We start from the raw sequence: 23,620 nt of genomic DNA, 5'->3' as shown, positions 1-23,620 counted from the left end.
AAGCTGCCACAGGTGACACTGCTATCTGCTAAGACCGGGAAGTGCAGAGCCATCAAATCAACATACAACAGTCCTTCTGACTTCGCATTTTACACCATAGTAGCTCAATTTATCAAGGGATTCAGTTGATATATCAAATAAACACTGCAGTTATGATTTAGGCCTTATTCCCCACAATTATGTGATGGGTTACACCTTATAACTGTATGTTCTCTATGTTCACGACACGTATCTTGAGATGTGCTTTGATTTGAATACGACTGATGTTACGTGTGAACATGAATCAAGTCCATGGACCACAAGCTGATTCATGAAGTTACATTTACAAGTCTCATGCTTGGGGGGTCAACTGTGCAAATGATCACTAATGTCTAAAGTCTCTCTAAAGACAACAGCATAGCAAAAAATAATATAACACAAACAAAAGTTTTAATTTAGTATAGTACAAAAAGTTATCTCGACTTTTACGTAACACCATTTTTTTCCACGTATTATTTCTGTGTTGTTTTTCGGCTATTAAATTGCAGTAACGTGGAAATACAACCAGGGCTGTACAGCATGAAACACACATGCACTTTGTTCTAGAAAGAGATTGCAATGGTTATTTATACTTCAGCTGTTCCTTTAAGACATCCAGTCATGTGACACTGGGGGCAACAGGCACCGCTGAGTCAGAGGAATGTCTGTGTGATCATTCTTATACAAATCTTCAACATAAAACTTCTACTCCGTATTTGTAGTGCTGAGAATTTATCTATCAACTGGAGCAGTATATATATATATATAAAAAAGAAACAAGTTTCTCCTCTTTGTGAGATCAGCACAGGAAGCTACTGAAAAGACTGACAAGGTACAAAATGAACTTTACACTCTTCAAATCACTAGCACAGATTATAATGAGTGTTACAGCTAAGTTGGGCTCCGCAGGCTCCTATGTGCCTCAGTTTTCCCCCCCGGCTGAGTGGTTTTTGACACCAGAAATCTGTAGTTTAAGTTACAATGTTAAATCATTTTGTTTGATTAAAGGGTATAAAATCATTGTGTGCTATACGGCTGTTTGACAGGAGGAGTAGGAGTCATCTCATAAACTGCTTTATTGCATTTAGCTGAGAAATAAAAGCTAGGGGTAGGTTTTATGAAATGGGCGAAGGGTGACGTGGGTGTGTCTTTTTTTTAGTACTAAATGTTAGTTAAGCACTAAAATACACTAGGCATGTGTTAAAGAAACAGGCAATGGAAAAATAGTACCCTTCAAAACCCCTCTGAGTAAAGCACTCGTTTCCCAGTTTTTGCAGAATTGTCAATTCTTTTAAATGTTTTTCTACAGACAATTTTCTGGAAATTTACTGACGTTTACTGTCATTGTTTACTGACATAATGGTATATCTTACGAACATGACTGCACAGTTAATTCTGCTCATGTCCACACACACAATAACATATCTGTTACTCGCTAAGAACTGACACCGACACTTGTATGGATGCAAATTTGCCACAGCTGTTATTAATTGCATAAAGGAGAAGCAGCAGGTAGCATCCAATCATAGTCTAGATATTCCAATTACTGTAAATTCCCTAATTTGCTCAGCTGAGGGGCCTCTCCCAAACTGTGTGGAGGACCTGGAGGTTTGCAAATAATAACTAGCATGGTTTTAAGCTCCGGAGATCATCCCCTAGGGACCTTTCCATTGGATCAACCTCTTTCATAACCACCCTCCCCTTGGGACCCCTGCCCTTTGGGAGAGCACTTATTTCAATACCACCGGGCTCTTACCGAGAAGGGTTGACCAATACCACCAAGACACTCCATGACTCCTGCACAGAAAGCAGATTTTCCCCTCAAATCTGTATAGTGTGGCAATATGCGAAGGCTTCGTCCACCGTGTCCTTGCTACCATTTTTGACCATGTGATCATAGTGTTGCGGAATCTTACCCATAGCCTTATTAGGTCCTAATGACCTCTCTCATGGGGACTACACCCAGACCATTTCATCCAGCGTGAATTACCATGCCTGTGCATGTTTCTCAGACTGGCACTATGTCACCCCACTCATGCGTCATCTGCCCAGCTACCGAACTACCACCTCACCTCTGGCAAATCTCAACTGCCTCACATTTGGTCTGACCATTGCCCATCATGCTTCCCAGAGAATGTACAACAATCCACCCCACACATAACACTCATCAGGAATAGAACACAAGACACCCATATTAACGTCCCTCGTGACCCATAATCAGTACCTAAGCAGACCTGGACATTACCATATTGCTTTACTTCCACAGTCCATTTACCCATGTACCACTTTGCCAGTTTCATCATCACTATAGCAACGTTTTTGGGCCAAAGGTGATGTGTGACACTGAGCACATTTACTAGCTTATCCCATCATTCACTGAATCTCCCTTTGTATAGTACAAATGATGGATTAGCAAATATTTCCCAAACTCAGATTTTGCTGACTTTATATTTTCATGTACCTTTAGTACTTTGAGTTCCCTGAAGGGGATCTGAAAACCAACCTCAAACCTTTTTTCCAAAATAATGCTGCCTCCCTGTCTATGTTAGGTATAAGAAGGTATCTCCTAGGACATGGATGCGTCTCACCTATACTCACCGGCATCATGCCCTTTTAGCCAATGTGCCCCTTGTCTGCCTTGTCTCTCTCTTTTAATACACCTGGTGAGCAGATAGGAACCTTCACACCCCGAACATTTGTGTCTAAGCCTGAAAGGTTGGCCACACAGGCATTGACTGTTGTTGAATAGAATATCACCCTGTTTGTTGTTGTTCTCTTGAAAAACACAATTAGAATGAATGAAAGGTTCAACTTGATGGACTCTTGCCTATTTCAACCTTAGTGTGTAACCATGTAACATAAAACCAATCAAGTTTGCTAAAAATGTTTTTTCTCTTATATTTCACTATGATGAAGTAGTAAAGCAAGGGCTCCCGTGGTACTGAAGCAGAAAATCGGGACACCATGTGACAAAGTTTTCCCAGTTCTCATGCATTGATATATGTACTCTAATTTGTAGTTGTTCTCCCCCTACAGGTGAAGGTATGAAGTACACAAGCACACGTGGAGGATTGTCGGGTGTAGATTTTGAAGGGGTGCTCTTTGCGGGCTTCGCTCCAGATGGTGGACTGTTTATGCCAGAACACATTCCAAAGTTGGACAAACAAACCCTGAAAATATGGAGCTCGCTCTCCTACAGAGAATTAGTAAAAGAAGTCTGCTCTCTGTTTATTCCTCCTGAGGCTATTCCCAGGAAGGATCTTAATGGTATGTTAAATATGTCCACAAGAAGGCTTGAAGGCACGTTTTCCATCTGCGGTGGCTTTCCTCAATATCAGTCTGACCAAATAGTCAGGATGATAAGATGCTGATAACATAACCATACTGTGCACTCACCCCTGATGAGGTCAGAGACAGGGGTACAATTTTATTCTTGGGCTTGGGATCCAAAACACTTTGTTACATCGATAAGCAAAAGGGTTGGCTACAAGGACGTAACTATAGTTCTAGCAGTTCAATAGACTGAGGATAAAAATGACTTTATATATGATTCAGACTAATGACAATGCGTTACTATGTCCTGCTGGAAGCTGACTGGCGGCTGAGCAGATATCGTGGTGGGTATGATATTCTGATGGTGCACAGAGGGTTCTATCACAGTTTTGCTATGGGGCTAAGACATTTCGGGTTATGCCCCTGGTTGGCAGTAATATCAAGATTAAAACTATCCCCAAAGCAACTCTACTACGTTGTTGAGGATCTATAAATAAGCTTCATTTGAAAATATATCAGATCACTTAGTGAAGTGAGAATGCTTCTAGTGTCCTTTGTCTAATGGTGATACTTATTCATTTTAAGGTTTGTCTGAGTCATCTGAGTCACAGCATATTAGTCGATACCATCGGTGGTAACCCCTTGATGTATAGGGTGAAGCCGTATCGCTGGTCATAGGCCTGTTCACCCTTTAATATACTGTATATATGCCCCTTGGTGTTTTCAGCTTCTTTGCAGCACTGCAAGGGTAAACGGTTTTACCCAAAAAATGTCATACATTGTTACAACAAATGAAAAACAAGCAAACAGTAGTTGTGGCTCCTTCCATGTTCTATTGTAGTGAGAGGGGAATTCAAAGTACCTTGAAACGTCTCAGATGACTGAAAAGTTACCAATTCTAATTTACAAATCATCAATGTGCGGATAGAATTTTAATCTAAACTTCATCGCTTGTGATGGGTGCTTTATGTACTTTACATAAAGCTTTTAAAAAAAATTAAATAAAACAAAGGTAAAAGATATATTATTTAGATTTCAATATTTGTTTACAGTTTATCAAGAATAATTGCACAGTAATGTTAGATTACTAATCAAAGCTGACATTGCTTTATACTAGAACATGTTCACTCATGTTCAGACAACTATTTTATTATTATTATTCAATGTTCTCATGTTTATTATTATTATTTACTTTATATGTAATATCAATTTTTTCTGTTGGGTCCATACTTTAATGCAACATTTATATATCTTTTGCTTCTTTTTAGGCCTGATTGATAAAGCTCTGATTCGCTTCAGACACAAAGATATTGTCCCTGTTGCCAGGTTGGAAAGTGGTTTGACTGTTTTGGAGATGTGGCACGGAGCGACTCACGCTTTTAAAGATCTTGCTATGTCCTGTTTGGGACAGTTTTTAGACTACTTTTTAAAAAAGAACAATAGGCATGTGAACATCCTGGTTGGTATGTCATCGATAGACCTCTCATTAATTTGCTTAGTGTAGCACTGTCAGATGTATTTTCCAGTGCCATTGATAGAAAATAAATATAGCAATCTCGCTGTTAGGCACAACCAATGAACAACCCAATTGCTGATTAGATTGAACTGGCCCGATTAACGGCAAATCTCTATTCGGAGCATGTTTGCCCCCTTCCACTTGCATTATATGGTAATATGCATCATATGTTGACCCAGGTTTCCTCCAGATTGGATCAAATCCAATTCTAAGCCCATACGTTACAGTGATAGGTCAATTTGGTTGCACAGGCCCAATTAACCAACCAATATCTATCTATGAGTGTTCAGCTTTACTAAGAGATCAACACTTGGTCAGAACACTGTGCAGGATATTTCTCCAGCTGTTAAAACAACAAACATAAAATAGAATACTATATTCCTCCAGATAAGCTAAACTCATGTGTTATAATCATGGTTCCATTGGTAAATAGTAGCATAGAAGTCAACAGTAACAGGATCACCGACCCCAACAAAAATTCTTGAAAAATTGCTACAGCCACTTTATTGTAGAAATAAAGTTTAGCGCTGTACTAATGTTTGAACAAACTTTTCTCTAGAATTCACAGTGCCTTAATTATTCAAAGTAAGAAAAGCTACACAACATGTATATTTTCTGTGGGTAATCGCTGTTTATCTATTCAGGAACTTCTGGGGACACAGGAAGTGCCGCTATTGAGAGTGTACGTGGAATTGAGAACATCGATATAATTGTTCTGCTACCACACGGGCGGTGTACGGAAATCCAGGAGCGGCAAATGACGACAGTGATTGAGGACAATGTCCACGTATTTGCTGGTCTGTATTTAATATTATAAATATTGCTTTAAACAGTGCTTCCATATACCATAGTTACATATTTACTTAGCAATTTTGAATAAAAGAAAGAAGTCAAATTCAACCTTTAATAAATTCTAATTGTGTTGATCCAGAGGAGGTCAAAACAAAGCGCCCAGTGTAGTTGTCAATATAGCACAGGGGAACAAAATTTCTACCTGATCCCAAATATAGCAATTGAATAGATTCCCTGTATCAATGAACCCCATAATGTTCATTACTAATTATAGGTACTTATACTGTTTCTTATAAGAAAGGCATCCATTTAAAGTTAAAATTTTATCTGTTGATTTGTCACTCCACTTGTGGTATGAAATTCTACAACTTAACCCCTCCACCCCCTCCCTTACAGTAAAGAATTCTTTCCGATGCTCACGGTGAAACCATCTTTCTTCCATTTGCAATAGAGATGCTCAGGCTCGGTTACCCGATAACCGAACACAACCAAACTCAGCAGATCCGATTACTGAGCCGAGCAGGCTCGGTACTTTCGAATGCCCTTGGAATTGAAAACGAGGCAAAACGTCATTGTTACTTCGTCGGATCTCGCGTGTTTTGGATACTATAAGTACCGCCCTCAACGGCGATCCAGCGCCATTTCACAGAGGGACACAGAAGGGGTAGCACAGTTATTGGCAGTCTCTAGTGCAGTTGGGCAGCGTCATAGGTAGAAAAGAAAGAGGAGGGGTAGCGGTGTTCTTCAAAGTCTCCAGTGACATTCAGGAGAGCTCCATTGCTCCATTGCTAATTGTCATTACTGAAATAGAAATAATGGGGCTGGCAGGCTTGATCTTCTAAATCTTCAGTTACATTGTACTGTGTTCTATAGGTAACATACAAAGAGGAGAGCTCCATTGCTAATTGTCATTACTGAAATTGAAATAATAGGGCTGGCAGGCTTGCTCTTCTAAAATTGCAGTAAAATTGTACAGTGTTATATAGGTAACACACAAAGAGAAGAGCTCCATTGCTTCATTGCTAATTATCTTTGCTGAAATACAATTAATAGGACTGGCAGTATTGTTCTTAATCTGCAGTCACATTGTACGGTGTTATCAAAATGGATTCACAGCAGTACACAGAAGACCAGGAGCACCAAGCAGCTGCTGCCACCAGTCACGATGATAGTAACCCCTCTACATCATCTGCTAAAACCTATGTTAAAGTGCATAGTGTTTTTAAGTCAGGGAAACAAAAATATAAAAAAACACCTTTTACCTTGGTCAAGAAAAAAAGACCTGTAATCCAGGCAAAGTTATCTGCAGAAAAAAATATTGCCAACATGCCATTCTACACACGCATCGGCAAGAACGAATGAGGCATTCGCCTTTCTCTATGAGTGCTAGTTCTGCAACTATCACTGAGGCATCTTCTTGTAAGGTCAGTCATGACTAAGCAAGACCTTGTCATTCGGACTCCAAAAGGGGTGTCCAAATACTTTTACGAGTAAAAGCCGAGCTGGAAGAAAATAGTGAGGCATTAGAGGAAAATGTATGTTCAGATTCAGAAATGACACAAATCCCTGAGGAGTGTTTATCCACGAGTGCTATGTGTAATCCTGACGTTTCTGATAGTGTACCCATAAAGAAAGCCCCTTTCAGCATTTCTGCAGATGTGTGCATGAACAGCCCAAGTGTAGCTGGTGATACACAAATTGAGGATGCCACTTTGAAATTGCAACAGGATGAGGGGGATATTTGTGTAGGTGACGAGGGCGCTAATGAGGATGTTGATGAGGATGATTTTGTTTGTGTAAGTTCTGCACCAGTGGAAGCAGCTCTTGCACGTGCATGATAAGAAGAAATCCATTGTTATGCCTGGATATAAGACCAAATAATCCACCTCTTATGTGTGAAATTATTTTTACCCAAATCCTGACAACAGTTGTCTAGCCATTAGTAGTATTTGTAAAGCCACAGTCAGTAGAGGTAGGAACCTTAACCATCTAGGAACCTCATCCATGTTACATCATTTGAAGAGAGTTCATGGCAAGCTGTTGGGAAAATCAGAAACTTATGCTAAAAAAATAACAACAAGCAGTCCATCATCAGCTAGGTCCCTTCTCTCAGCTAGATCCCGAAACCTGCAATCTACACCCACAACACCGTCCTCATCAATATCCTCAGTAGCAATCAGAGTTAGTCCTGCATACAAGTTGGTAAGGCTACTGTCCTGGATTCCTCAGAAAAATTGCGTTAGTCCCACTGCTGCTGCTGCTGCTGCTGGGGGTGGATCTTCATCCCAGAAGCAGACCAAGAAGAAGACTACTAGTAGTTTACAACAATTGACTGTTAAACAATCCTTTGTAAGAGGAAGCAAGCATGAAAGCTGTCACACAGTCGCAAAGCGGATCACAGACGTCATGGCAACTATGCTAGTACTAGATCTGAGTCCATTATCCACTATTAATGCTGCTAGTTTTAGACAGTTACTTGAGGTCTTGTGTCCCCGTTACCAAATTCCATCACGACACCATTTTACTAGAAAAGCTATTCCTCACCTTTACCGGAAGGTTCGTAAAAATGTAATGTTTGGGCTACAAAATGACATTCTACCCACTATACACTTAACCACAGATATGTGGACAAGCGAAACTGGGCAAACTAAAGATTATATGACTGTGACAGCCCACTGGGTTGGTGATTCGCCTTCACCAGCAGGAGCAACAGCGGCATGCACCCAAGTACGTCACATTTTTCAGAGGCAGGCTACTCTGTGTATCACTGGCTTCACTAAGAGGCATACAGCTGACAATCTGTTACAAAAACTAAGGGATTTCATTGCAACATTTCTTAACCCGCTCGGACTCTCCTCAGGAGATGTAATTTCTGATAACACCACCAATATTGTGAGAGCATTACAGCTGGGTGAATTCCATCACATTTCCTGTTTTGCTCACACAAAAAACTTGGTGGTGCAGAGCTTTTTAAAAAATTACAGGGGCGTGCAGGAGATGCTGTCTGTGGCCCTTAAAATATCTGGACATTTTCGGCATTCGGCAACAGCTTGTAGGAGATTACAGAAGCTACAAGAGCAATTTAATTTGCCATGCCACCAATTGAAACAAGAGATGGTGACAAGGTGGAATTCCACCCTGTATATGCTTCTGCGGATGGAGGAACAGTGAAAAGCCATCCATGCTTACTTCACAAGCCATAACATTGGGAGAGGGGGGGGGGATGTATTTTACTCAAGCGCAGTGGAGAATGCTTTCCATGTTGTGCAAGGTGCTGAAACCATTCGAAGTAGTCACCTGTGAAGTGAGTTCAGACACTGCTAGCTTGAGTCAAGTGATTCCCTCAATTAGACTTTTGGAAAAACAGCTTGAGAAACTGAAGGAGGAGATTAAACAAAGCAATTACACTAAGTATATTGGACTTGTAGATCAAGTACTTTATTCGCTTCGCCAGGATCCAAGAGTTATCAAAATCTTGAAATCTGATCTGTACATTTTGACAACTGTGCTTGATTCTAGGTTTAAGAGCTATGTCTTCTCTTTGTTTCCAACTGACCCAGATCTGAAGAGATGCAAGGAGCTCCTGGTGAGCAAGATGATAGCTCACGTGTTACGTGACAGGACGGCGTTTCCTCCTTCAGTTTCTTACTCAACTCCTGCTAGGAAAAAACTTAGCTTTCCCAAGAGACCCAGAGATGATGCAGATGACTCAGCACAACATTTTGACGTCTGGTCTAAAAGAATTGACCAAAAATAGTGACGCCTCTGCCGTAACTCCACCTGATCCTACTATCAACATCCAAAAGAATGGTGGAGGATTATTTTACTGACAGCATAGAAATAGACAAAGGGAATTTGGAGACCCATGTACCAACTCACTTTGCACTGCCTAAGCTGCCCTCCCTCCAGTGTGTACTCGGAATGAGTTTTCAGCACAGCCGGGAACCTTGTCAGCGATCGGTGTAGAAGGCTACTTCCTCAAAATGTGGAAAAGATGATGTTCATAAAAATGAATCAAACAATTTCCATGAGGAAGCCCTTTCCTGCCAATTACATCAAAATACTGAGACTTCTGTAATGGTGGATTCCAGCGGTGATGAATTAACAATGTGTGAGGATTATGTACAAACTGGTGAGGGTGAGGATGAGCCTGAGGATGATGACAACAACATCTTGCCACTGTAGAGTTCATTAACTCTCTCCCGGGAGGTGTTGATGATAATATCCACAGGGAGATAACTTGCTCCTGTCCCTCTTGTTGCTATATATTTTGTATTTTTACTGCCACTGCTATTGTTAAAGTACTAAAACTTGCTCCAAGGTCAGATTAATGGAATTAAACTGCCTCGAAAATGGCTGGAGTTGGATATAGTATTACACACAGTAGACCTGGGATGTTCCCTGCAAAGCATGGATGTGAAACCTTTTCCATTTAGCAGCCAATAAACATTAATTTTGGTAACAGAAAACATCAGCATGTGTAGGGTAGAAAGAATATATTCTGCTCCGTACAATAATTAACAAAGCAACAGAGTGTTATGTGTGAAATCTGTTGCTAGTGGCACCTAGAGCTTAGGTGTCAAAGGTCATGTGCCAACAGACTGAGATGTAAGACCTGCACTATGTGTCATGAGCCAAAGTGGCTCCGGGCACCGCCGCGACTCTCTGCCTTCACGTCCCGGCCGTCGTCATGACGATCGGGACGTCACTTCCAGGTTGTCCCGGCCGTTGCCAAGGCAACGGTCGGGACGCATTCTGTGTGCTGCGCTGCGCTCCGGCATTCAGGACAGCTGGGCGCATGCGCAAATAATAAAGAAGCCAGCTGGCTAATGAACCTCCCGGGGGCTGCCTTCCTCCCATTGGCCAGTGCTAGTATTTAAGGCAGGGAGGGGCAATCCTCAGTTCCTGCTTGTACACACTAGCCTGCTGTGTTCCTCTGCTCTCTGACTACTTTTGGATGCTGACTACTGTTGCCGACCTTTGCCTTGTTTATTGACCATGATTGATTGCCTGTGCCCTTTTGACCTTCTTGCCTGGACCCCTATGCTGCTGATTTGCCTGTGACCCCAGACCCCGGTTCGTGTACTGGATATTCTGGATATTCTGTCTGCTGCCAGCCTCGACCCTTGCCTGGACCTCACTCTGCTATTGCTCCTATCTTCTATCGCTGGGTTCTCCCCAGTCTGCGCACAATTCACGACCCTCAGCTGTCTGCAGCCAAGTCTGTCCCCACCAATAGGGGCTCCAGCGAAAACCAGACTTCTGAGCAGACTCCGGGTTTTGTGTTGTTGGCTGTGGGGGTTCCTAACACTATGTACACTTCACATAAACATCTAGAAAGCAGAACTGTCAACCTGGGGTGATGGAAATCAGGGAGACGTTTGCAGGGCATGAAATGGGCATGGCCAGATCCATTTAGGTGTGGTTTGTAAAATTCACAGCCAATGATAAGTATGAAAAATTATTATTTCAAATACCTATGATAAAATGTTATGTAGCCTCCTTGGACCTGTTTTCAATGAAGAGCTTCCCTCTCAGATTGCTGGGAGCTCCTGGCACCCTGATTGGTTAATGACTGGCATGATCTACCAATCAGTGTGCCAGGATCTGTCCAGTGAGTGTAACAACTGTCTTGGGTAGCTAAAGAGAGGGCGTTAGAGGAACTTGACCCTCTGTCTCTCAGTCTTATATAATCCAGAAGGATTGCCGAAATGACCCACCTACTGGCCGAAAATGGAATTACACCAGCTGTGCTTTACATAGTATTTTAATGGACCATTGTTTCTTGTCCATTACACAGACAAATGCCCAAGCTAACTAATTGTGAATCTCAAATCATATACTGTGAATCCATGAATGGCAAATGAAACATCACCAATTTTTTTTTAACCCTCTTTGTTCAGTTGACGGAACATCCGATGAGCTCGATGTACCCATCAAAAAGCTCTTTGAAGACTCAGATTTCGTCAGAGAGCATAATTTAATGAGCACAAACTCAGTAAACTGGGCGCGAGTCCTGGTGCAGATCGCTCATTACTTTTATGGTTACTTCCAATGTGCTCCAACCACAGCCGGAGAAACGCTGCCCCCAGTGGAGATAGTTGTACCAACAGGCGGAGCAGGGAATATTACAGGTGAGAAGAACAGAAAATGCAATGTTTCCAACTGACCAGTTACTTAATATTAACATCTAGTGGTTATATGATGTTAACAATGCGTGATCCTAACCCTGATTTTGCAGTCTGAATCCTGTCAGTTTGTGCTATTTATTTAAAATGGAATTATAACAATTATAAACATGATTATATATTAGGAAACAAAAAAGTTTGAGAAGAAGATACATTTACTGTGTAGCAGTGCAGTAACCACCAGGGGCGGACCCAGACATTTGTCCTACCCCGGGCGATTTTAGGGGGGGCGATTTAGGCCCCGCCCTCTTTCTGTGTTCTAAGGCTGCCGGCTGCTGCACAGTATGTGCAAGTCCGTTCAGCAGTGAAAGGGTGCTGTCCCGCTGCTCTGATTGTGTTTAAAACACAATCAGAGCAGCCGGGCAGCACACTGTCCCTGCTGAACGGACTTGCACAGTGTGCAGCTGTCGGCAGCAAGCCCCTGGTAGGGGGGGCGATCGCCCCCCCCCCCCCTGGATCCGCCACTGGTAACCACCACATTGTCTGATTATTTATGGTCTATAAGCAGAAAGGATAGCATGCATATGAGATGTCATCATTACTGATCGGGACTTAGACTAGCCCCGGAGCTGGTGTAAGAGATACAGCAGAAAGACCAGTTACTTTCATGGCCAGTAGAGCTTGGTATGGCCGTGGTGGCGTGGGCTCAAGTTTGGCATGTCCCTATTGTGCAGTGAATATGGCAACACGACCCTTCCCTGCCCAGTTCACTCCAGTCATATACTGTCTTAAGTGCCCCTCACCCTCACTTTTGCACGCACATTGCGTGCGTACATGACTGTATCTCTCTGTTACTCAGTCGTATCTCTCGGTTCTGCACATATGCAGAGTGATTTTGCATATGATAAGCTGAAAATCGGCAGATACGTGCCCTAATGAATCAGGTCCAGTATGTTTATCAGCTTATTCCGGGGAGCAGAACATTTCCCTGGGAAACGATTGGTTAGTCAGCAAGTAGGTAAAAAAAGAGCTTCCACTGACAAACTGCTTGTGAATGAGTCTTGCAGGACATCTCTGTCCCCTGTAGTGTGCATCCTTCACCAGCAGAGGGCATTCACATCTTCAAGGAGCTCTCTCACAATCTAAAGGCAAACAACATATTTATTTTTCCAGTATAGATATAAAGAGAACACAGACTTAATATATGCCTTGTCTATAATAAGATTGTGATAGATCCCCATTTATAAATGTATTTTCTGGAGACAATCTTCTACGCCAGCAATTGCTACATTAGATATTGCAGGTGATGTTATATACACCTGAGATATTCATTATTAAAGGTGGTACTACATATAGAAGAGATATTAAATATCGTAGATGATACTATATTATACATAAACACCTAAATCTCTGGCGCTAATAGGTCTCAAATAATAATCAATATGTTATTAAATATTAGGCAATAAATGCAGCAACTCAAAAAGGAGGTAGTGTCAAACCTCCATATAAATGCAACGACAACAAACAGAGAGTTGCGCAGGAATTGCCTGATAAAACATTTATTAAATCAGATCATGTGAGAGCAACCAATGTAAAGCTTTCATAGATCATTAAATAGTGATCTTATAACAGTAATAGCATATAGAATATATATAAAGATATAGATACAAATTATGCTTATAAAAAGCAAGACATAAAACAATCATATTACATGGCTTTCAAAAGAGAAAAACATTGCTATCAATATATAATTAACCCTTATTAGACAGTATCCAGTTAGATAAGGGTATCCAACAGCTGAATCAATAACATTTGCAGGTGCTAGTAACCCTTAGAAGATCCTAAGCAGCCGTGGAGAAAACCAATAGAATGTCAATTCCAATAAATCATCTGTAGAAACAGAAGTTGTCTCTTTTGATAAAGAGGAGTACAGTAACTTTAATATTGCGATGTTGCCTCTTTTAGTGAAGAGGAATACAATAACTTCAATGTCACAAAGGTAATTGTATATTCATATGTCCGTATACAAGTAATATCCGTGCAGCTGGGGTTTAAGAGTAGTAAGGATATGTGGTAGATGAAAGCTACTATATTATACATACTGTCATAGGTGATTCTGATATTTATTATTTATTATATTTGGTTTACACCAAATATAATAAATATCAGTGATTTAAATCGGCGTATATTTGATTTGTGAAAGCACTTCATTCAGAACTACAGACATATCTGCCTTCTTCCCCGCCCGCCTGTCACTCACAGCGGGGTGTATCGCTCAGAAGATGGGGCTGCCAATCCAGCTGGTCGCTGTTGTGAACAAAAATGACATTATTCACCGTACTGTTCAGCGCGGAGACTTCTCCCTAGGGGGTACGGAGGTGACGTTGGCTTCTGCAATGGACATTCAGGTAACAAGGAATAAACTACTTATACTACATATATTTCATAGATTTATGGATGCTGAATATGCAGCACACATAGGAACATATGTCAGCATCACTAATTCATACTTACCAGGGGATTTCAGAGGGGAGGTGAAATGAGAGGACGGAAATGGGCTGGATCTGGCATGGTGCGGCAGATCACGCCATGGAGGCTCCCATTCAGTCCACTTCACGTGGAAGTGGACAGGATGCGGGAGAGTGGCCTGCTCTCCCAGGACTCCAGGAGACCTTCCCGGAATTCAGGAGTCTCCCGGACATTCCGGGACAATGGACAGGTATGCACTTATTGCTGTTATAAAATATGCCGGTAATAAAGCATTGGGAGAACTATCATGGGTACAGGGGTGCCCCCAACGCCCCCACCTCCAGACTCCCTCCTCACTCTCTAATGCCCCCTCTTTGCTCTGAAAATAGCAGAGTGGAAACCTCTTCTGAACAGAACAGAGCTGGGGGCCCAGGAGGCTACGGTGGTCCCTACTCAAGTTTTACTTCGGGGTTCCGGCAATGCAATGTTTTACCCTTGTAACAAAGTTAACAGCAATCCTCATCACAATTACATACATTAAATTAACACGTTTGGCATCAGGTATTTTTTCAGCTTTGTATCATTTAGGACTATGATGTATTTGGAATTGTTTCAATAACAGCATGCTTTAAAAGCCCCATTAGTGCTGACCTCTAGTGGAATAATGCTGTAATACAGTACAAGTATTTTTAAAAAACTGCCACTCCCAAGGGCAGAACTACAGCCATGGAAGAGTGGGCTCCATTAAAATTTTGCTATGGGATCCAGACATCATTATTTAAGGCTCTGGCCACTCCAGGTGTATATTGAGTATGTCCTACAAGCTTGTATGTAAATAATAGAAAATGTCTTGACTATGTTTTAGTATTCACAACTTTGCACATAGTGTTAGCTTGTTTTTGCTTTTTCTTTGTAATGTTTTTTTATCTAAGTTATAACAACAATATGTTAGTCCCATGTATTATTACATTATTTGTACCCTACGAGCCCCACTACAACTGCTGGGCGACTTATTAAACGGATCTATCACCCTTTATGCAAAACAGTTTTCCATACGTTACCTTTTAGTTGTCCTCCGTTCAGTATAAAGGGCTGTCCTCTTGTTCTAGAATTATTTATATCTCCCGCAAAATGTATTTCTAGGGCCAGAATAGTAAAGCAAAAACACAGACACGTCTTATATTAAATATTAGTTTTATGTCAGATATTATTTAAATAAGGATTTACCCTGTAATGTATGCATAAGTTATGTAAATAAGCATTTTTTTTTTAATTGTAATCGTATTCCGCTGCTCACTGCCATTTCGAATACGATTTCTAGAATCCCAATTATAAATGGTGTCACATTTGGTTTATTCTGGACCCCCGCACATGCTCATGTGGATTTCCTTGGGAGGTGCTTGTTTGTCTGGGCAAATTAGGATAAAATTCCATGTAGCGTCAGTTCCAGTTACCACTCTGTATAAAAGTAATAATACTATATTCCTGAGGAAGTCTTAGGGGCATATTCAATTGTTGGCGTTACTGTAACGCGAAGTACGCACTATTACCGTCATTACGGTAATAGTGCGCGTGAATACCGTTATTACGGTACCTTTCACGATGGATTTCAGCTCGCGAGCTGCGAGCTGAAATCCGGCTTAGTATTACCGTAATAACGGTAATACTTACACTGCGGAAAACGGGAACAATTGACTATGCCCCTTAATGCAGGTGAAACGTGTTGGGTACATTCAAAACTCACATCAACAGACATTTCAAGCGGGAACTGCCCAGACAAACGGAATAACCACCCACTCGACTGAGCACCTCCCAAGTATATCCACACGTGCATGTGCGGGATCCAGGATACACCGCTGGGAAGCGGAGATAACGGGAAAGAACCACCAGTACATGAACAGTCTTTACTTAAACCAACATTCAATTGCAGCAAGAGAAAATTTTCTCTTTTACATTGAAATTTGGCAGCAGAACACAACTTCACCGATCAGCCACACCATTAAAACCACTGACACGTGAAGTGAATAACATTGGTTATCTCATTACAATGTCACTGGTCAAGGGGTGGGATATATTAGGCAGCAAATGAACAGTCAGTTATTGAAGTTGATGTGTTGGAAGCAGGAGAAATGGGCAAATGTAAGAATCTGAGTAAGTTTGACAAGGGCCAAATTGTGATGGCTAGATGACTGGGTCAGAGCATCTCCAAAACAGGTACTGTGGGATGTTCCCTGTAAGCAGGGGTTTGTACCTACCAAAAGTGGTCCAAGTAAGGACAACCGGTGAACTGGCATCAGGGTCATAGGTGCCCAAGGCTCACTGATGTGCTGTCACACGGCAGACCTTCGGTCTCTACAACCGTGGTCCGACACACTTACCTGCCTCCCGCTGACCTCCGCTCTCTGGCTGTCGGCGTCCTGTTTTCGGGTCTGCGCATGTGCGGAATCGATCCTCTATGTGCTCTGCATGCTTTCTATTGGACAACCAATCTCGGCTCCAAACTTTAAAAGGCACTTCCCCCTGCAGCTCAGTGCTTGTTGACCGTTTTACCTGCCTGGTATCAGACGTGGATCCATTGCCTCCTGTGCGTTCCATTGGTCTTCAGAGCTCACGATCCATCTCACTCCGCTGTACCGCTGGCTACAAGAGCTTACGCTCCATCTCACCCTGCTATACTGCTGTCTACAAGAGCTTACGCTCCATCTCATTCCACTGTGCCGCTGTCCACAAGAGCTCACGCTCCATCTCACTCCGCTGTACCGCTGGCTACAAGAGCTTATATATTGCTTGTCTACAGAGCTTACGCTCGACCACTCAGCTGTACTGCTTGTCTACAGAGCTTGCGCTCCACCACTCAGCTGTACTGCTTGTCTACAGAGCTTATGCTCTACTACTCCGCTATACTACTTGTCTACAGAGCTTACGCTCCACCACTCCTAGTTCCTCAAATTGCCTACAGAACTTGCGCTCCATCTCTCCCGCTGTTACCTGCTATCTGCTAGTGCCTTCCTTCTCATTCCCTTGATAGATCTCGCCTGATACTCCTAGTGGGTGCCGCTACCTGCGGGCGGACGCAGCTAAGTCCAAACCACCTTGCGGCGGTCCCTGGTGAACACCGTCCATTCGTTAGACCCCGCGCCTTGCTAGGAGTAGTGCTAAATTGGGCAGACCAAGAATCCTATCTGAAGAACCGTGACATGTGCGTGGGAAACGAAGGCTAGTTCATCTGGTCCAAACCCACAGAAGAGCTATTTTAGCACAAATTGCAGAAAAAGTTAATATGGTGGCTATGATAGAAAGGTGTCAGAACACATAGCGCATCACAGCTTGCTGTGTATGGGGCTGTGTAGTCACGGATCGGTCAAAGCACCCATGCTGACCCCCGTCCACAACGGAAAGTGCCTACAATGGGCATGTGGGCGCCAGGACTGAAGCATGCAGCAACGGAAGAAGGTGACCTGGTCTTATGAATCACGTTTTCTTTTACATCATGTGGACGGCCGGGTGCATGGGCATCGTTTACCTGGAGAAGAGATGGTACCAGGATGCTCTATGGGAAGAAGGCAAGCCGACAGAAGCAGTGTGATGCTCTGGGCAATGTCCTGCTGGGAAACCTTGGGCCCTGTCATTCATGTGGATGGACACGTATCACCTACCATCATCGTTACAGATCAAGTACACCCCTTCATGGCAACGGTATTCCCTGATAGCAGTGACCTCCTTCAGCAGGATAATGCGCCCTGCCACACTGCAAAGATTCTGTTCTGGAATGGTTTGAGGAACATGACAAAGAGTTCAAGGTGTTGACTTGGCCTCCAAATTCCCCAGATGTCAATCTCATCTGTGGGATGATATGATCGAAAAACAGGTCAGATCCATGGAGGCCCAAACTCACAACTTACAGGACTTAAAGGATCTTCTGCTAACGTCTTGGTGCCAGATACCACAGGACACCTTCACAGGTCTTGTGGAGACCATGCCTCAAAGGGTCAGAGCTGTCTTGGAGGCACAAGGGGGACCTACACAATATTAGGCAGGTGGTTTTAATGTTGTGGCTGATCGATGTATATTCATTAAGGTGCAGCGCTGTTTCTTTTGTCGTATTTCTACACTAATATAATGTTATATTTCAACTGAGTGCAAGAACCTAATAAATTGCCTCCAAATTAGACTATGTTGGCCTTAGTCACAGAGCAAGACCAGGTAAAGAGTCCACGTGAGCAGATGGACAAGTTATGTCACAATGCAAATTGTGCAATTGCATTTTTCTCTTTGCAAGCAGGGAATATACCGGCTGCATTTGTATGTGGCACACCAGTAATGAGCAGCTTTATTTTAGCCGTGTCATTCAGATTTGAGCTAGAACGTGCCCCTCTCCATACTCTAATGTGTTTACACATATTTTTTTTAGAATTCTTTATTTTTGAGTGGTCAAAAAGTTTGCAAGTAACAGTGCAATGAAACAATAACCTAGAGAGCTGCAAATAAATAATATTACAGTGTATCCAGGTACTAAAAGAAACAGGGCATGAAGAGCTATCGCAATCAGGAACCAGTGAATTAAAATGTATGACTATATATTAAGATGTAACAACAATTGTAGTAAGATAGACACCGCCTAACTGTGTATTGCACACAATGTTTAATATCTATATCCACCGTAATTACTCCCCTATTTCTAAGTGCAGGAACCCTACAACATGGAGAGGATATTGTGGTTGGTTTCAGGTGCGGACAGCAGGAGGATAAAGGAGATGATGGGGGAATTTAATGTGAAGAAAAGGCTGAAGCTACCACAGGATCTGCACAGGAATGTAAGTCACAAACCTGTTATAAGACATGTTCCATATATATATGTTTTTCCCACTGATACTCTACAATCTCGTCCACCTGGTGATGGCACAAAATGGGAGGCGCCTGCTCAATGAGCAGATATGGACAGACAGACATAACTTTTGGCAGCACAGACCTAATAACATATGCAAATAATGTATGAAATTTACTTTGCTTTTCACACATATGCACACAGAGCTTCCAAAGCTAATGTCAGAGTCCGGTTACATTATGTGTGATATCACCGAGCTGTATAGAGTGGTATGGAACATACAATGGTAGCTTGTGGTATTACAGGTCATTATACAGTATACATAAGATGTGAGAATGACACAGACTGATTATTTTATCACAGAATGTACATATCATCATCATCATCATTTATTTATATAGCGCCACTAATTCCGCAGCGCTGTACAGAGAACTCACTCACATCAGCCCCTGCCCCATTGGAGCTTACAGTCTAAATTCCCTAATATAGACACAGACTCACACACAGAATAGCCTCTAAATGTGGTTATTATACCTTTAGTCAGCCCCTAGGATGTGCTTAATCTCCCTGAACTGTGAGTTATGTTAGTAAAAGAAGATATATAAAATGTATAACATATCTAACAAAATTCCAAACTGAAAATTCATGATAAGACAATGCAAGTAAGTGTCTGATTGGTTGATATGGTTTAGTGCCAGGGGCTGGCTGGCAAAGTTTAGCCTGGGTGGGGGAGACTCTGCTCTGCAGGCTATTAAATTATTTTTAAGGAAATAAAAATCAGACAGGCAACTATGGAACTGGCCCAGAGGCAGATACCCCCCTGCCCAGCCCGCCAATGTTTAGTGCCAAATTGCACCTGAATTAAATATTAATAAATAATATTCACTGATTTGTGTTTCTGGTTTTCCAGTTTTACCGCTGGCTGCTTCTAATCTTTGTCCCTGCTATATTAATGTTTCTCTAGTAGTTATATTAATAATAGTGCCCCATCCTCTGATATACAGTTTTACTCTATTTCCATCTCCTCCAGCTGTTAGAAATGATGACTTCCTGCTCAGTAACTGATGATGATATACTGAAGACTATTAGACGTTGCTGGGGGGAGAACCACTTTCTCCTGTGTCCCCACTCCGCAGTCGCCACGTTCCGTCATTACCAACAGTTTGACACCGGCCACAACAAGTAAGAATATTTTTTTTCAATAAATGCATATGAAAATAGAATACATTGTACATGTTGCTCTACTGAAAGTATCTTCTCTTGCTGCCTTTTGTTTACGCATATGTGAAAGCTTTTCTGTAATCAGATCTGGTGCTTAATTAATGTTTAATTATATGAGGTAGAAGTGTACATAAGTTATGGGACTTGGACAACTGCAGATCAAAGAGGCAAGACATAGGGTTGGTTTATTGGTTCCATTAGTGAAATGGACTGATCCCACTGGAGACACCAATCTTCTGTGTGTGGTGCTTGAATGGCAGCAAGTAAACTGGACACAATGTGGAGACTGGTCTTGGGAATGGTCACCTTGCATTCCAATATTCTTTCACAACTAAAAAAATATTCAAACCCTCTGTGACATAATGCCCACATCCCCATGGTGGCCAGCATTTGAAAACAGGGATACGTTGCCGGAGGTGGTGATGAGGCAATGCATGATGGAATGGCAAATGGACCTAGATGCACTGCAATCTCCATCATTACATACTCATATGTAGAATAAGAGGAATCATATTTTCCGATGGGTCAGTTTTGAAAAATAGGGACAAAAAAATTCTACTGACAGCCCTTTAAAACTTGATAACCAGCTGTGGAAATAACGGATAGTTGTCCACTGAAACATCTCCGAGCTCCCACCGATGTGCTGTGGCAAAACGTCCTACAAGAGCCATCAGTTGACTTTTCCACACCTTTCTCCGTTTTGGTATTTAGTGAGTATTTGGTAAGGAATAGGATTGTGGTGGGGAATAGACGTGGTATAATAATAGCTTAATACATAAAAGTAGTATTAGCCAACCTGCTTCCTAATTTTTTAGGAAGCAGGTTGGCCAATATTAGTGATTTTTAGCAGACATAAGAGGTGACCCTTAAATTTTGAGGGTGTAGCTTCATGGAAAAAGGGATGTGTGAACAGTGACTTTACTTCCTGGAATGAGGGAACCAACCAGATTCTAGCTATCATTTATCTTGTACATTCTAGAATATGATAGCGAGAATCTGATTGGTTGCTATGGGCAACACCTCCACTTTTGTTCTTTAGAATGTTTGATAAAGCTACCCCTTGTCTTATTAACATTTATTTTCTCACCCTCCCCAGCCCCAGATGCTGTTTGGCACCAGCGTCAGCAGCTAAATTTCAGGACGTCATTCTCCGAGCCGGCCTTACCCCCGTAATCCCACAAGAGATAAGTGCGCTAATGGAGAAGGAGACACGTTTCGTAAAACTAACAAAACACGATGACTGGGAGAAAATACTGCGGGAGAAAATTGAATCTATTGACCAGCAAAGACTGTCAAAGAACTGAAGATGTGCAGATAAAAATGGCTGCCGTCTACAGTAGTGAACAATTATGTAATAGATTTCTAGAATGATGTAATCATCTGATTATAGCAAACTTTGGGTTCAAATTTTATCTTCAATGTAAAAAAAAGGGTTATCCTTTCTAAATCCCTATTGATACCCTGACTCTAACGCTAAAGGTGTTATTTAAAAAAAGAGTGATTGTTTTTTATTGATTATACGAAACACGCTGTGAATCTTGACGTCTCTCTCATGAATACGTCGGTAATACTGACTCACGGGATGCAAAAAGGGGTGGGGGTTAAAATGCAAGTGGGTGGAGTTTAAAACACACACACACAAATTCCCATTTGGGGGCGGAGCTTGGACATAACAGGCTTATGTTGTCCCGCTTTTTAGATTGTAAATGGTGGGAGGTATGGTTTGTGCATACTGGTAGGTTAATTGGCTACTATCAAAAATTTACCCTAATCTCTGTCTTTGTGTGTGTGTGTTAGGGAATTTAGACTGTAAGCTCCAATAGGGCAGGGACTTGTGTGAGTGAGTTCTCTGTACAGCGCTGCGGAATTAGTGGCGCTATATAAATAATTGCTGATGATAATCCTCTGTACAGCTCTGTGTAATATGATTGGTAAATACATAGAATGCCAACATACACTGTACATCTGGAAGAATGGATGTGATGTAATAGAACTAGAGACACATAAGTCTGTGACAAGCGGTTATTTACAAAATCATTTAACAAGTAAGCTGTTTGATTAACCTACCGAAATAAATGCAGTAACACCCATAGTTGACATTTTTTCAAGGTAGCAGAAAGATTGTGTGTCAAATCAGTCTCAAAACAACACAAACTTCAAGGAAAATAAGGGAAGATAATTTGCAGTTCACCTGGGGCCTGATTCATCAAAGCACGTACCCTGAGCGCAAAATGCGTATAGTGTTACACGCACGATTTTTGTCTTTTGCTTACTCCCGAATTCATCAGGGCACTGATCCCAAGATCCGTGTGCTGTCGAAATCGGGGGCGGGTCTATTGTGGTCTTCTACACTGGACGCTGCAGGGTGCGTCCAATACCTACGTGGATTATAAATTTGCCAAAAAACACAGGGGAAAAAATGACTGAATTTAAGTGGACTGTTATTAACATAGCCATTAATGATAAAACTGGTTAAAAAATTGTTGTTTTTTTTAAACTATTTTTTCCCTTGCGATACATTTTTTAGGATGTTGTTCTTGTCTACTGAGCATAAATTACATTTTACAATTGCTTGTGATTGTAAATACATGTTATAGTATACATATGAGACTGTCATCAGTACTGATCAGGACAAGTAACTTTCAGATGATCAGAGCGTGAATTTGCCACGCCCCTACTGTAAATTTATTACGACAAAACACGCCTTCCCTGTCCAGTTCGCTCCCTTATATTGTAGGCTGTAGTAAGTGTCCTTTGCGTTGGAAGACGCAGCGGGCAGGGCTGCATTCACTGACGTATCTCCCAGTTCTGCGCGCGCGCAGAGGGATTTTGCGGACGATGCGCTCAAAATCGGCAGATAATTACCTTGATGAATCAGTCCCATGGACTGTAAAATAAAATGTTACTTTGAGAAAGAAAAACAACGTGTCCTTATCTGAGCATCCCTATACAGATTTTGTTTTCGCCCCCATTGAAATGCATTAGAGAATAAGGGGGCCGTGAAAAAAAATGTATATCCTGGGAAAGTGTAAAATCAGGGAAAGTACAACTGGGGTTTGACTGAATTTTCCGCACTGTAAGCAGGTTATACAGACAAAGGACACAAACAACAGTATCAAATAATACAATTTTCTCAGTTATTTGTGCAAGACAAGAAAGTTAACCCAAAACAAAAGCTAATTTTATATCACAGAACAGTTGTTGTAACCCATAGCAACCAATCAGATCCTACTTCGTATTCTTCTTGTTGTAGCCCATAGCAACCAATCAGAGTCTACTTCTTATTCTTCTTGTTGTAACCCATAGCAACCAATCAGAGCCTACTTCTTATTCTTCTTGTTGTAACCCATAGCAACCAATCAGATCCTACTTCTTAGT

At 41.8% G+C, this 23,620-nt stretch overlaps 1 protein-coding gene across 1 annotated transcript; it reads left to right on the top strand.

Moving 5' to 3' along the window:
• The first annotated feature begins 653 nt into the window (after positions 1–653).
• THNSL2 (threonine synthase like 2) lies at positions 654–22,332 on the top strand. Its single transcript, XM_075193981.1, has 9 exons — positions 654–850; positions 3,055–3,285; positions 4,560–4,754; positions 5,452–5,604; positions 11,503–11,733; positions 13,990–14,135; positions 18,885–19,010; positions 20,052–20,203; positions 21,339–22,332. Exons 2-9 carry the CDS (start codon positions 3,063–3,065, stop codon positions 21,544–21,546), a joined length of 1,434 nt encoding a protein of 477 aa, XP_075050082.1. The 5' UTR covers positions 654–850; positions 3,055–3,062; the 3' UTR covers positions 21,547–22,332.
• The last annotated feature ends 1,288 nt before the right edge of the window (positions 22,333–23,620 follow it).

The sequence above is a fragment of the Mixophyes fleayi genome, chromosome 1 (genome assembly GCF_038048845.1).
Source record: "Mixophyes fleayi isolate aMixFle1 chromosome 1, aMixFle1.hap1, whole genome shotgun sequence".
NCBI classification, from domain to species: domain Eukaryota; kingdom Metazoa; phylum Chordata; class Amphibia; order Anura; family Limnodynastidae; genus Mixophyes; species Mixophyes fleayi.
Note: the sequence above shows the minus strand (reverse complement) of the source record. Positions and strands in the feature narration are given on the sequence as shown.

What these genes read in the sequence shown, in the direction of transcription:
- THNSL2 (XM_075193981.1), top strand. Translation starts at nt 3,063, where the DNA reads ATGAAGTACACAAGCACACGTGGAGGATTGTCGGGTGTAGATTTTGAA. An exon ending in GCATGTGAACATCCTGGTTG is followed by an intron (nt 4,755 to 5,451) that starts GTATGTCATCGA and finishes TTATCTATTCAG; the next exon opens with GAACTTCTGGGGACACAGGA. An exon ending in TTTGACACCGGCCACAACAA is followed by an intron (nt 20,204 to 21,338) that starts GTAAGAATATTT and finishes CACCCTCCCCAG; the next exon opens with CCCCAGATGCTGTTTGGCAC.